Source organism: Rhamphochromis sp. 'chilingali', assembly GCF_963969265.1.
Source record: "Rhamphochromis sp. 'chilingali' genome assembly, chromosome: 19".
Classification (NCBI taxonomy): Eukaryota; Metazoa; Chordata; class Actinopteri; order Cichliformes; family Cichlidae; genus Rhamphochromis; species Rhamphochromis sp. 'chilingali'.
Window position 1 is genome coordinate 6,358,948 of NC_137946.1, and position 16,053 is coordinate 6,375,000.

The 16,053-nt window shown below is 39.3% G+C and overlaps 1 protein-coding gene across 6 annotated transcripts in view; it reads right to left on the reverse strand.

Annotated features, from left to right (window-relative positions):
• Window positions 1-16,053, reverse strand: part of bbx (BBX high mobility group box domain containing) — a 46,872-nt gene continuing 30,819 nt past the window's right edge. For 5 of the 6 annotated variants that reach the window (XM_080867440.1, XM_080867443.1, XM_080867441.1 and 2 more), the window contains 7 exons: window positions 9,278-10,115; window positions 9,065-9,197; window positions 6,151-6,302; window positions 5,386-5,475; window positions 4,844-5,038; window positions 2,097-2,286; window positions 1-1,385 (listed from right to left, as the gene is read on the reverse strand). In XM_080867440.1, the coding sequence (XP_080723566.1) occupies window positions 1,307-1,385; window positions 2,097-2,286; window positions 4,844-5,038; window positions 5,386-5,475; window positions 6,151-6,302; window positions 9,065-9,197; window positions 9,278-10,115 (1,677 nt within the window). In that variant the 3' untranslated portion in view covers window positions 1-1,306. The remainder of the gene's footprint in view (window positions 1,386-2,096; window positions 2,287-4,843; window positions 5,039-5,385; window positions 5,476-6,150; window positions 6,303-9,064; window positions 9,198-9,277; window positions 10,116-16,053) is intronic. The other variant, XM_080867442.1, reaches the window with a different exon arrangement.

Consider the following 16,053-nt stretch of genomic DNA (forward strand, 5'->3'; position numbering starts at 1 on the left):
TACACACACATACACACATACATATATATATACATACATATATTCCACTGAGACTCCTCTCATCTATGTTGAAATTGTGGCTGGTTTTAGCCAGGTCCTGAGGGTGTTAAAGATACTACTGACTTAAGTAAGAACACTGCCTCTGGTGGAGATGATGCATTTTATTACCCCGTTACATGAGCAATTTAAACTTAAGATTAGTCTATTTTTATGGTATAAACAAGCAAAACACCTCTTTCATGAAGTAAGACGTACACATAAATTAACCTTTCTAACTGCTACGCAAACTGCAATAAGATCAAGTATTGACAAAAACTGCATTCACTTTTCAGAAATGTTTGCACTGACTTTGGGACACTGAGCAAGAAGCTGCTTGAGGGCTTTCTGGTGGCAAAGAGGGTGTAGGTGGGAGGGTTAAGACTATAGTTTAAGCACTTTTCCTCAATCTCCCCATCACAAAAATGTGTTTTTTCCCCCACAAGCCTCACAGCCACACTGTGATTCTACTGCTAGAAATTAGACAGGGCTCCTTGTTTACATGCAAGTGATGCACAGGTCTACTTTTCATATTCAGGCTATAACACATTTATTTGCGGTTACCACACTTTTGTAGTAAAGCATCACAATTTTAACACATATCCAAACCTCAACCAAGATTTCTTCAGTGTTTGAGTACACCGTAAGACTAAGTTAGTAATGGTCTACCAATCGTGGTTGGTTACCCTGGTTTAAGCCATTTTGGGTTGAAGCTAAAAGGGATTAAGAGCTATTTAAATGCAGAGGTATTGTAACAGAGGTGGAGGGAACTCTTCAGCAGGTGTATGTGTGAGGTATAAAAGATGAGAGAAAGCTGATTTGTCTCTAAAACAAATGCAGTTTCTTTTTTCTTTCCATCTAAAATGCCTTAACTTTAAAATGGCCTCTGTTTGATAAACATGTACAATAAACCCATGACATCCATCTCTATAAGAGAAGCCATGCACTGGTTGATAGCTTGATACTTTCAAAGGCCCTATTAGCATATCTGGGAGTGGGGATGGGGATGTATGGACTTAAGAAAGGCATCTTTCCCCCAAACCAAAAGAAGGTTTAAGGGGAAACACTGAGATAACGAGGAGGTGGAGGAAGAAGAGGAGGAGGAGGAGAAGGTCTCCTTCTCCTTCGAGGAAATTTACCACAAAGCGGAAGGTGGAATATGTCCAAAGCTTCTCGATCAAGTCTTCATTCAGTGTGGGGCTACCACAGAGGAAAGTTGAGATCCAATGCAAACCTTCGTGTTGTGGCTTCTCAGAACAGCAGAAGAGTTTCACTGATCAGCGCAGGAGATGAGAACTGGAGTCTGGGAAAGTTCGTTATTCTGACTCTCAGCCAAGCCTCTCTGACCTCTGAAACAAGACAGTAAGAGAGACTGAAGAGTATGCTTCATTTTTTAAACTAGTTTAAAGATTTTGCTTTCAAGCACTAGGCCCATTGTCTTTTAATGCAAAGTTCTTGGAAATTCTTTCAAGTTCTCTGCATTTCCACCATAGTCTAAAAGACTATATGACATATGAATAGCATTTTTTTCTTTCCTTTTTTCATGTCTTCATTCTTGACAGAAGACAAATCAGTCATAAAACCAAAATAACACAATATACAATAAAAAGAAAGAGTATTAAAAATGCTATAACTCTCCAAGCTTTGTTATTGCAGTGCTGAATAACACAAATAAAGAGTCATTTGATATAAAGCTGAATCAGAGAGTAGAAATGAAAATAAAAATACTGGGTTGCAATGAGTCATATGGATGCGTCGTATAAATAAAGCTGAACTGAACTGAATGGTTCATATGAGATATCTAAATTCTAGACAGCAGCATGTAAGGGTGCTAGCAGTGCACTCTATTTTTTTAAATGGTCAAATTTATAACATTTGAGTGAGGAATACTCCCCCCCCCCCCCCCCCCCCAAAAAAAAAAAAAAAAAAATTTGCCTACCTTAATTAAAATGACCCAATAAATAAAACCTAACTAATCTCTGGTATATTACAATCCTTAAGTGTTAGCAAAAGAATAACAATCACAAGCCAAGTCCATGCATACGGTAACCGGTCTCTACCTGTGAATATTTTCCATGGCTGCAACCTCAGCGAGGGCAGCCAAGCTGAACAAGGCAGGCAGCTCTTGTGATATGGTGCTTCTTTCTGCCTCCTCTCCTCTGTGACTATAGCACCCCATTTCATTGCATAAATTCTGTTGTGGTAATGGCTTCTTATCCTGGTCCTGGTTCAGGTCCCTTGTTTTGTCTTCTGTAGTAACAAAGCACATATGTACAATTCTCAGGAACATAACTGAATATTTTTCAGAACATGTCATTAATAGTTTCTGCTCACATATTAAGTTTCAAAATAATTTTACCAAAAACCGTCATGACATGAGATGCCAGAGTGTATCGTGCCACCAAAAAGTAGAAATGGTTGGATCATATAAGTAAATATTAGCTGATTTATGTGGTACGTAGAAATGAATTTGGTCAAATGTGCTCTCACTCAGTTCTTTCACTATCTACAGCACATGTAGCATCACACATCACAGCAAAGGGTGTACTAAGAAGGAAGGAGCTATATTCAAACACTTATGTTTGGGGATGCTGTGACTCAGGTGGCAGAAAGGGTCATCTACCGACTGGAATTTCGGTAGATTGAATCCCAGCTCCTTATGTTTGTGTGTAAGAGTATCCTTGGGCGAGAACCTCGAGTTCCCCCTGATGCATCCGTCAGAGTACGAGTGCGTGAATATTTTCGCTAATTCTTTTATCTGAAGAATGCTTTAAGCAGAGTAGAACAGAATAAAATAGCCCTTTATTCCTTTTGTACATGTACAATGAAATTGTGGCCGATACCATACGTGAGATACAAACTCCTGGATACATTTTAGACACTCACCTGCCATTCCCCTCTGACCTCTGGCACAAACAAGGCATTTTTGCCTAGACAAACTGGATTTTATTGAAAATCTGGAAACTGTTGTGCAGGAAAATCCCAGTAGATCTGTTTCTGAAATAGTTGAGTATTACTCAGACTAGCTTTCTTCCTCATTCTGATGTTAGGTTTGAACTTCAACCATCTCTGCATGCTTAAACTGCTGCCATTTGATTGGCTGTTGAAATATTTGCATTAACAAGAAGTTAAGCAGGTTTATCTAATAAAGTGGTAAATTTAAGAATAAAATTATTAGTTTTCACAAAGTCTGTGGATTCAGTTTTTATTATGCCAGTTTGCATAAATGCAGTGGTCCCTCTTTACCATAAAACTAAACATATGACTAAATATTCTATTTCCACTGCATTTCAGCTCTGCCACAAAAAGACTGTGTGATTGTTACACAGGAAGCATGTAGAAACAGCTTAGAAAAAGAGTTTGGGTGACTGCACAAGTTGAGTGCTCAGACTGAGTAGAAAAGCGCTATATCTTAATGCATTCTCAATCAGCCAGTTAAGTAAATCTTCAGAATCTGAAAACGCTACATCCAGATGAACAGAATCAACCTTTGGAAAAAAAGAATTGGTCGATTTACCATTTACTAACAAGAACAACACAAAAAGGCTGTTTATAATTCTGATCATTTATCAGTACTGATACATGTGAGACTTTATCAGAGGTGTGAACATCACAGCAGATGCCTTTGTGTCAAAGTAACTGAGAATAAAACACGGAAAAACATGAAGGAGATTTTCCTGGCCTGGCTTTTTATAGCATATAACCTTAAAAATATTCTGCATAATTTTAAAAAGTATAAATTTCTACAGTATTGAACAGCAGAAATTAGGCTTTCTTGTCTGAGGACATTCAAGTCCAAAAAAAAAAAAAAAGACAGCAGCCATTAGTGCTGTAAACAACGGTAGACTGGTGGGTAATAAGCGAATAAATAACGCCAAAAAACAAAGATTTGAGATGGGAAAACTGTTCTTGAAGTACAGAGAGAGAGAGAGAGAGAGCTGTGCACGAAGTGTGATTTTATCGTGGTGGAAGCAAAACAGCAAAAGTAAGAGGAAAGTAATGACAATATTTATCAAATGTGAAGCGTAGTTTAGATCTTATTTTGCTGCTGGTTCAGTGAATTTTGGTTGGAGAGAGACGTGTCCGTGTAGGTGCCGTCGGGTGAGAAAGCCAAGAAAGAGAAAGCTGATTCTGATGCGTCGGGTCGGTGCTCTGTGTTTACGTCTTTGTGCAGAATCCGTGTACCTGCTCTCATTTGCTGTTTGGTGGTTGTTGAAATAGTTTTGAGAGCTTTAATCTGAGATTCTGGCGTTTCTGGCAAAATATATTTATATTTAAAAGTTGATTCAGGATTTAATGAATTGATATCGCTTTATTCAAGCTACTCACCTCCCTCTTCCACCTGCACTTTCAAATGTACACACAAAGGACTACGGGACAACTACAGGACCATGGCCAATTTTAGAGGTCCCGCCCCTGACTATCTCTGATTGGGTCACACGATAGCGGCATGATGTGTGTCAGTTGTTGACCACACGGACACTTTCAGAGTTGCGGAGATTTTGAGAAATACATTGCTGCCATTTTCAATTTACAGTTTAGTGCCAAGATACTGTATACAAGAATTATCAGACAATGTAGGTACAGGCTGCTACAAGCTAATAAGCTTTTAGTTCCAGTTTCCTTAATATATCAGCCTGGGTGGACTGAGTATCTTACTAATTAAATAAATTAAAATATAATATCAGCATAAGACAAATTCTGGACTATCAAGTTGGACCTGCCACTTCCAAAATGACATTTTTTTCATGTATATTGATACATTGAGCTAAACTGCAAAAACAAAATGGATATTGACGTTACTCACCCTCACTTGGAGACACACTGCCATGTGCCGTGCGCACCAAGTGTGTAATCTTAGTCTTCCTTGCCTTTCGTTTCTGGCTACCAACTAGTATCTCCATGGTAGCAGTGCCCTGGACATCTGGGCACATTATGGGAACGGGAGCACATAATTTGACTTCCGAACCTATATCCAGTGTGGAATCAGTCTGTCCCACTGCTGTGGAGCACAATCACCACAATGGTTTCAGTCATTTGACCATTGCACAGACATAAAAAAAACCTGAAAATCACCGGCACAGACATTTGAGTCCTCTTAACAATGACTTAATGATTACAATTTTATCATTCATTGTGACCAAACAAAAGCATACTGTTTACAAATAATTCTCTGCAGAGTATTTCATAGATATCCCCTGTGTCCTATAGTTACAGTTTTGTTTAATAACTTAGAAATCACAAAAACAGGTAACTTTTGAACATTTTCATCCCCTGTGTTTCAGTTTTAATTTGAAAATGGTTCATGGACCTGCTATATAAAGCGCAAAAATCAACAATCTATTTCACCTTTTTCCACTGCACCTGGTTTCTCCTTTTTTTGTTTGTGCAATCTCGTCCTAACAATCTTGTGGAATGTAGTCTTTTTCTGAGATGGCCCTGATATAGCAAAAACAAACAAACAAACAAACAAAAAAAACAAACAAACAACAAAAAAACAGATAGGTAAAGAAAGGAAGATCATGGAAATTCAATGTTATGGAGTCCAAAGGTTTCTTTGGTTTGTTTCTATTTTTTTATACATAATGAGAACTGGTCCTTAGTACCTGAATAGGACTGTATAAACAGGTATAGAGTGGATTATGGATGATAAGTGAGGGTGTAGAAATGGGTGACAAATTAATAAAAAAAACTCAACATCAAGCTTTAGTGCCTTAATGTCCATAGGTGTCTAAAACATTGATCGAAAATATATTTATAGTTAGATGTTTTGATGCCGGCAGTGGAAATTGCTGTCTAACAACTGGGCGAAATCTTCAGTTAGGGTACGGTCCAATGACTGTGAAGGCCATAGAATGTCATTCAAATAATCCTCATCTAATCACCCAATGAAATGTTGTGAACTGTTGTGTCCTATACACTGGGATATCGTGATCCTCAAGAGACCACATCCAGTAACCATTCAATCTTCAGTCAAAGGGAACACAAACCCCCCAAACAAAATCCTCCAAATCTTCAGGGGCCGAGGGTTTGAGTGTTTCTTTAATTTGTCACTCATATGTTATATCACATTATTTATTCTAGTGTAGACTGGACCTCAAACTTTGTTCCTACCTTTTCCGGTCTTAGACTCATCTCTTTGGATGGTGGTGCTGTCGGACTTCTTTTTTTTTGCAACAGCAGTGCCCTTTTTATCAAAGGTCATCGGGCTATACTGTGGCAGGCTGTTAAACTTCTTCTCAAACTCCTCCTCCAGTTTACCTAGGCTGACAAGTAAATTTCAGAGATTCACAAAGGGTAGCTTAACAAGCTTTAAAAAAAAAAAAAAGCCAAATGTCAGTGATCTTGTAAATTCTTCAAACACCAGCACAGAACAATAAACTGGACACAGGGAAAGAATGGGCATTACAACTACTTGCACAACAAAATTTAGGTGCAATGAACTGTTGAGTGTGGTTTCCATTTTAGTGGTTCATTATGGCATACTCGACATACTTGACTATTATATATGTGTAATCTACAGTGTTGGGACTAACGCGTTATTAAGTAACGCGTTACAGTCACTACGTTATTATTGTGGTAACGAGCACGGTAACTAGTTATTATGCTAAAATCAGGAACGCGTTAGTCGTTACTTCGTGTGGTGGCTATCGCGGAGCTTCCAACAGATTCAGTAACATTAGCAAGTGGTGGAAGCCAGCAGATGGATGAAGGAAAAGGGACGCAGAAGGAAAAGAGACCCGAGGAAGCCGCCGGTCCAAGTGTGAACTGAACTTCAGGTAAGAAGTTATGACCTGCAGTCTCTCTGGGTCAGATATGAACCAAGTTTAGGTGGAGTTTATTTTCGTTATTCTGACTTTTTCCGTACTGCGTGCTAGCTAGCATGACGGAGTTTCTATACAGCTGGGTGGGTGCTATGAAGTTAATGATGTTGAACTTTATTTTGTTCATAAGTTATTAGAGTTGCCAACCGTCCCGTCTGGTATTCAGAGAAAATATTACGCGTTTCTTATTGAGGTGAAAAGGAACAGTTTGTCCCGTAATTCAGCTACAATGAAAAAGGCACAAAGCTGGAGTTATTCTGTGTCTTTGCTGCACAGCTGCCTCTTCTTCTCTCATTCTCCCCCCTCCCTCTCCCGTTTCTACTTCAATCATGAAAACTGATCAATGATCAGCTGATCGGCTCTCTTGTTTGTTTATCGCTCACTTTGCGCCAGAAAGAGGAAACCAGCGGATGTCGCGGTAAACAACAGCAGCACGTTTGATCAGCTGTTGTTAGAATTTATTTAATATTAATTTCTAGTATCAGCTGATGGTTGCTGGAGCCACAGCTGCAAAAAAGCTGCTGGTCATGATATGGTTTGGTTATCTGGTGAGAGGGAAACATGAAGATGAAACCAGGAGATGTCCTTACTGGATCATCAGAGCTGAACAGGTGATGGAGAAACAGGTTTACCTTTTAGGTGACATGAATGAGTTGAAGGGAAGTTATGAACTGTTTCTGAGAGACAAATAACCCCAGGATCCTTTTTTATGTAGCTGACAGCTGGTAACTGTGCAGGGGCGGATCTAGCAAAGTGTTGCCAGGGGGGCATGTAGGGCATTAACAGGGAGAGGGGGGCACAAAGAAATACTTTTCTTTCTTATTCTCATTTAAAATGTCTAGCTTTTAAAAAATAATTATCTGAATCTTACAACAAACGATTGATAGATTGATGCATATATACCATCAAAACAGTGTACATCACTGTCACAACAGTGTTTATTTTCATTCAAAGGCTTTATGATTTTTCCTATAATGGTGGGCCAGTCTCTAGTCAAAATGCCCGGGCCAATTTTCTGTCCCAGTCCAGCCCTGTATGCAGCTCATCTGCAGTCTGGTGTTGCCTACATCTTCCTATTCAGAAGGCAGAATTTCTGAGTTCTGAGTACAAACGAAAGCACCACGACTGCAGTTTTTGTGTTGGATGTAAAAGGCGCACATGACACTGTGACGTAGGCTAGAATCATGGCAGTAGTCAATGACGGTCCAGGCGTGGGATTTCTCTCGTGGAAATATGCACATTATCTTTTCCTTTCTATTGGTAGGTGGCACAGTGCACTTGTGGCAAGTAAGCAAGCTAGAAGACTGGCAAAGTTATGGAAGCAACACATTAACAAGAGAATTCTGAGTAAAACCAAAGTTACTTTCCCTAGTAACTAGTTACTTTGAAAGTAACCAGTAACTTGAAGTAACTGAGTTACTTTTGAGAGAAGTAACTAGTAATGTAACTAAGTTACTATTTTAAAGTAACTTACCCAACACTGGTAATCTATTAGCTAAAAATATCATTTATGTATTACCACTCTAAAACAGCGGTCCCCAACCCCCGGGCCTCGGACTGGTACCAGTCCGTGAGTCGTTTGGTACCGGGCCGCGAGAGTAGAGGCTCAGGTGTGAAATGTATGGTTTTCAGGGTTTTTATCAGTTTTCAGCGTTATTTTGTTATAGTTTTTATCATTAACTCGGTTTTCCTGGGTCTTTTCACGTGTGTTATGAATAAATCTTCTTTTTTTCGGTACCGGTACTAGTTTTATTTTGTTGTATTTATTTAAAGGCCGGTCCGTGAAAATATTGTCGGGCATAAACCAGTCCGTGGCGCAAAAAAGGTTGGGGACCGCTGCTCTAAAAGCATTCCAGACAGGAATTCTATTACAGCTTTGTCAGTATTACATATATATTCTAAAACCTTTTAATTATTCACCAAAGGAAATCTAAACACATACACACAAAAGTGGAATAGTGCTAATATGATGTATAAATACAGGCAAAATTATTACACCCCCCGCCCCCCCAAAAAGTTTATTTCAAACTTTGATTCAATTGACCTCTCTTTTTTTCTGGGACCAATATTACAAATATATCTATATATAATTATATTTTCAAGTTACTACAGGGCACAAGAGTGAGAATGATACTTGGATTAAAAATGAAGGATTAGTTACTTACTCCTATTCCTCAGAATGACTGTAAGAAAAGCCAACTCACCCCTGAGAAGACTCGTCTTTGGACTTGGACTTCTTGAGCTTCTTGGGACAATTAGGTCCTATCTGTGAAACTGTCCAGCTGTCATCACTCCAGTTAGCGTCATGATCAGACGTACGGAAAATACCTCTTTTACCTGCAGATATTTGCAAAACACGAATTAAATTCTGCCCCTTACATGTATCAGTCACATCGTTCTTGAATCAAAATAGATACCTCGGTCAATATTGGCTCTCAGTGAAGTCAGCATTCCCTCAGAGACCAGAGTTTTATATAAGGCGCCTTTACAGGTTCGCTCTGATTTCCTGGACCCACGATTTTCAGTGTTAGACTCACAAGTTGCATCGCTTGACCTTTCCTTTCCTTTGTCGTGCTCTTCAAGATTAACAAGTGAATGATTGCAAGAGGACTTATGGGGTTCTATTGTCTGTCCTTGGAAATCAGTGCTTTCCACGTTTGTTGCTTCTGTCCTGGAGCCAATATCAGACAACTTTTCTTTCATTTCTACCTCAGGGGACCTGTGCTGTCCACTCTGCCCACTGCTGTCATCCATCTCCTCTTCATCTTTGACAAAGCTCTTGATTTTCGGCTTACTCTTCTTTTTGGGCAACCCACCACTAAGACAATTGTCATCCTTCTTCTTGGACTTTTCCTCTGTGTCCAAACAGACCCCTTTAGCCACTGACTCGATTGTACTGAATACACTGTCCAGGCTTTCTGAAGGGTTAGCCTTCTTTATAACTTTCTTTGATGAACACCGGCTCTCATCATTGTCATTTGACTTTGCCACGTCTCTTTTCTTACCTTTTTTTTTGACAAGTGCATTTTGGCTGCTGAATTGTGGGAGAATGGCATTAGTGGAGGTAGACGTGAGAGAGTAGAGCGAAGGTAAGAGTGCTGCTTTGTGAGGAGAGGCAGGGGAGAGGTCAGTGTCTGCTCTCTCCTCCTTGACCTCTGGCTTGATAGCAGTTTGTTGGAGAGGGTCTGTGGAGGAGCTGTCTTCTGGCTGAGATGCAACTGTGTCCATTTTTCCAGCTTCAGATGCTAAACACATCTATTTGGAACAGAAAAGCTTAAATCAAAGACAAAGACTGGCAAAAGTTCACTCAAATACCACCAACAGCAGTTTTTCCCTCTCAAATATTATCAATTCCTCATGCCTATCAATGAAGTCTAACATTTAAAGATACAGCCCCTTAAAATGACAGTACCAAAATTACCCATCAGTGATGTAGTCATTTTATTTACTGCATGCTATCATGCATTTAAATGTATTAAGGTCTTCTATAATTGTCATGGAATCATAATGCCCAACCTGTCTTTAAAACAATTATTTGTGTATATAGGCCAGTGATGCTTTTGCAAGTTCTTCATTTCGTATTTAGTGGTGACTGGATCAAATTCTGTTGCAGATACAAATTTTGGTGACTGTTATGTTATGTACTGGCAAAGTACATTTAAAGTGACACATGTAACAAATGCAAACTGAGGACATAACATTGTGTTTGCAGATGGATGATGAATATGAAAATCAGAAGAAATAGCATTTACAATACAGCTGGTTGGAAGGTTGGTGGTTCAATCCCTGACTGCCCCAGCCTGCATGCCAAAGTATCCTTGAGTAAGAGACGGAACCCCAAATTGCTCTCCAATGTATCCATCTGAGAGTGAATGTGTTTGAATGCTAGACAGCACTTAGGCAAAGAAAAAAATGTGTTTGTGTGAATGTGACATGTTGTTTAAAGTGCTTTCAGTGCTCAAGTAAAGTAGAAAAGCAGCGTGTAAAAACCAGCCCATTTACCATAAAAAAAACCCATATAGATGTTAATTAATGCTGTATGTATGGCAATGATTGGCACACCCATTAAGGAGGTGAGATGGTATAAAGAGGTATATGTATATATGCCATGATCATTATAGTAACAGGAGAAAAGCTAAAAGAAGATACATGTTTGTCGGTGTAGTTTTGTTTTTATGTTTTTAGCAAATATAAACTGAAAGTATTAATGTTTCTTAACATAAAAGATTAGAAATATTATTGAACTCTAAAGGTTTCCATATAAAAAACTCAAATATAAGTTTAACTGTAAATAACTAATTATTATATGTTACAAAAACAGTCTTCTTTGTATTTCCCAAACTATTTTGCTCTTTTTGTTTTAGTGGTTGTTCAGATATAGTGCATTGTGAAACATCTTGAGGATTTCTGCCATCAAGTCAGGTCAGTTTTGAATGTTACTAAAAGGAAATGGAGCTTCTACATAATAATATCACTTTAACAGTATACAGTGGCTTACAAAAGTATTCGGCCCCCTTGAACTTTTCCACATTTTGTCACATTACAGCCACAAACATGAATCAATTTTATTGGAATTCCACGTGAAAGACCAACACAAAGTGGTGTACACGTGAGAAGTGGAACGAAAATCATACATGATTCCAAACATTTTTTTACAAATAAATAACTGCAAAGTGGGGTGTGTGTAATTATTCAGCCCCCTTTGGTCTGAGGGCAGTCAGTTGCCCATAGACATTGCCTGATGAGTGCTAATGACTAAATAGAGTGCACCTGTGTGTAATCTAATGTCAGTACAAATACAGCTGCTCTGTGACGGCCTCAGAGGTTGTCTAAGAGAATATTGGGAGCAACAACACCATGAAGTCCAAAGAACACACCAGACAGGTCAGGGGTAAAGTTATTGAGAAATTTAAAGCAGGGTTAGGCTACAAAAAGATTTCCCAAGCCATCCCATCCCACGGAGCACTGTTCAAGCGATCATTCAGAAATGGAAGGAGTATGGCACAACTGTACCAAGACAAGGCCGTCCACCTAAACTCACAGGCCGCTGATCAGAAATGCAGCCAAAAGGCCCATGGTGACTCTGGATGAGCTGCAGAGATCTACAGCCCAGGTGGGTGAATCTGTCCATAGGACAACTATTAGTTGTGCACTGCACAAAGTTGGCCTTTATGGAAGAGTGGCAAGAAGAAAGCCATTGTTAACAGAAAACCATAAGAAGTCCTGTTTGCAGTTTGCCACAAGCCATGTGGGGGACACAGCAAACATGTGGAAGAAGGTGCTCTGGTCAGATGAGACCAAAATGGAACTTTTTGGCCAAAATGCAAAACGCTGCACATCACTCTGAACTAGAGATGGACCGATCCGATATTACGTATCGGCATCGGTCCGATACTGACCTAAATTACTGGATCGGATATCGGAGAAAAATAAAAAATGTAATCCGATCCATTAAATATCACGAAAGCACCTCACAAAACTTGCAACACGCCGTAACTCACCTCAGAACGTTAGCACGTCGGAGCAGTATGCATCACGTGATAGAGCGGCTGTGGCATGCGGGACCTGTCGGTGGTCTGGATAGCATTTGGAGCTTCGCTAGCAACCCGGCATTTCATCTCTGACAAAGTTATCCCCGAGAGAAGTAAAGCAAGTTTGTAAGTCCATCTCTGAATGTTTGTAAAGCATTCCTGCGTTAAGCTTACCAAACGATATATGGAGCGACTGCCTCTTCTGGCTGCTACTTCAATCATGAAACTGCTTAATGATCAGCTGATCGGCTTTTCTGTCGCGAGTCCGTCTCTCTGGTTTGTTTTTGGCCCACTTTGCACCAGAAAGAGGAAACCATCGGCTGAACAACAGCAGCACGTTTAAGCTTGATCAGCTGTTGTTAGAATTTATTTATTATTACTTTCTACTCGAGGATCTTTTTCTACGTAGCTGACGGCTGGTAACTGTGCAGGGGCGGATCTAGCAAAGTTTAGCCAGGGGGGCCGATAGGGCATTAACAGGGAAAAGGGGGCACAAAGACATACTTTTCTTTCTTATTCTCATTTAAAATGTCTAGCTTTTAATAAATAATTATCCGAATCTTACACCCAAAGTTTTAATTTGATGTAAAATGAATAGAAGTCAATTACTGTATATAGTGACTATTAAGTCTAATATATATACCCTAGTAAGCTATAGTACTTTTTCCTTTGGAAAGGTACCATCTGTGCAGCCTGCAATTTTGTTGAAGAAAGATGTTGAATCTATTTAATATTTCTTGAAAAATAATTGATTTCTGTGCATTTTTTTTTTTCACACTGCATCAAATTAAGGTTGATTACGTCGATTAAGCATCATGAGGTGGAGTGTGAGGGGTGGTTCCCTATTTTTTATTTTTTTATTTTTGTTGTTGCTGGGAGTTGGAGCCCTATTAGTTAGGTTGCTTAATATTTACGCTAAGTACTCTTTAAAATACCAGAATAGGGAGGATGGTGTAGGTTTAAGTTTATTAGATTGATCAGTATTGCTGAACTATGAAATTTTTTTTTTTTGCATACAGGTATAACAGAATAGCTTTAGTGTAGTTGTTGTTTTAAACTTGAGTATGAACTTATACAAAATGCAGCAAGATATTTAAAAAAAAACAGTTTTGTTGATTAAAAAACATTATATCGGATTCATATCGGTATCGGCAGATATCCAAATTTATGATATCGGTATCGGACATAAAAAAGTGGTATCGTGCCATCTCTACTCTGAACACACCATCCCCACTGTCAAATATGGTGGTGGCAGCATCATGCTCTGGGGGTGCTTCTCTTCAGCAGGGACAGGGAAGCTGGTCAGAGTTGATGGGAAGATGGATGGAGCCAAATACAGGGCAATCTCGGAAGAAAACCTCTTGGAGTTTGCAAAAGACTTGAGACTGGGGCGGAGGTTCACCTTCCAGCAGGACAACGACCCTAAACATAAAGCCAGGGCAACAATGGAATGGTTTAAAACAAAACATATCCATGTGTTAGAATGGCCCAGTCAAAGTCCAGATCTAAATCCAATCGAGAATCTGTGGCAAGATCTGAAAACTGCCGTTCACAAACGCTGTCCATCTAATCTGTCTGAGCTGGAGCTGTTTTACAAAGAAGAATGGGCAAGGATTTCAGTCTCTAGATGTGCAAAGCTGGTAGAGACATACCCTAAAAGACTGGCAGCTGTAATTGCAGCAAAAGGTGGTATTCAGGGGGCTGAATAATTACGCACACCCCACTTTGCAGTTATTTATTTGTAAAAAAATGTTTGGAATCATGTATGATCGTTCCACTTCTCACGTGTACACCACTTTGTATTGATCTTTCACGTGGAATTCCAATAAAATTGATTCATGTTTGTGGCTGTAATGTGACAAAATGTGGAAGAGTTCAAGGGAACAGAATACTTTTGCAAGCCACTGTACATGCTCATAGTGGTATTCAGTCAGTATCATATCGGTCTGATTTTTAATTTCAAAATAAAAGCCCTCAAATAATTGTTCTTCTTAATTCAACATTCAGTCACAAAAACTACCTCATACTGAACATCTCTAAAGACAAATGAAATGTAAATAATAGTAGATTTACCAAGTTTCAGGCCCCCTCCCCAGCATGTTAATGGGGTGGATGTAGAGGTAGTAACAAAATATTAGGTTTACACCTAGATAACAACTTAGACTGGTGTCTAACTATACAAAATGGGGAAAGTCGCCTCTTTTTGTTAAGAAAACTAAGATGTCATGACATCTGCAGTAAAATGCTGATGGTAGCAGTACGGATGCTGTGTTGTCTTCTGTGTCCATTTCATGGACGAGGTATTCATTGCAAAACGTGCATAAATTCAACAGCCTGTGCAGGTAGAATTCAGCAGCCATGTGCATGTGCTGCTATAGTTTCACGCTCTTGTGGTTTGCTCTTTGAGAGAAATACTGCTTGCTCTAATCAACTGACTTTTGACTGCTTGGAGGCAAAGCCCAAAGAAAGCGAGGCTCCTAATGTGAACTCCTAATGTGTCAATCACTTTGATGGACAGTTCAGGTTACTGCATTAAATCGAGTTGCCCCATGGCAGCAACATAGGCATTCTTTTAAACCATTATGTATTTATAATTCAGGAAATAAGTTTTGACAAATTAATTATCACCATTTATTGTTTGCTGGGAAGCAGCGGAAATACTAACAACTGTCACTGGATTGCTAAAGTGCTAAAGAAATCAATCAAAGACAAGTTCTGAAAGATATAGACCTCAGTCGCATAACTTTTACGATAAAAAAAGAAAATCATCACAAAGAGCACACATCATTTCCAAGAAAAAGGAAAATGTGTTTCTTAGCCAGCTGAATAAACTTCATTTTATAAAATGTCAGTAAATATAAAATGTGCTTATGTTGCTGCCAGATAGCCACTCAGTGAAGCACAGTTGTGAAGTCAACTCACTGTGGGTTCAGACTGCAATAGTTCATCTAGATAATATCACAAGTTCTCTGAGTAAGCTTGAGTCTGTGTAGTGGAAAGGAGAGGAATATGTGACAGGCTGTCTCATTTGTTGTTTTTAATCAAATGGTTCAGGTTTTTGCTATTATTTTGTGTAAATGTAAAGGGTCTTGTCTATCTGTTGTCTGTTGTCACTGATCAAATATTTGTACAATTTTCTTTAAATTCTTTTCATTTTAGTTTGCTAAGTTTACATATTTCTTTATATAAAAATCCTAATAGTGTTCATAAAGAGACTACCAAAAACAATATTCAAGAGCAGTTTCTGGTAAGTACTTTTGTAGATATTAGTAAAATGTTTACTAACTTAACTGTTTCAATAAACAGTGAACAAATGCACTGATAAATGCTGATTATCAACTTTTTACAGTTGCACCAAGCCTGAGAACACCAAGGCGTTCCCAGGCCAGCCAAGAGATATAATCTCTCCAGTGTGTCCTGGGTCTGCCCCGGGGCCTCCTCCCGGTGAGACATGCCCGGAAAACCTCACCCAGGGGGCGCCCATCTGACACGGATTCTCCCTTGTCAGATGCTCGAACCACCTCAACTGGCTCCTTTTGATGTGGAGGAGCAGTGGCTCTACTCTGAGCCCCTCCCGAATGGCCGAACGTTTGGACACTGCTAGCGTAATGGACAGGTTTTTGACGGGGCTTCCACACAAATGCAAAGCAGGATATGAAGCA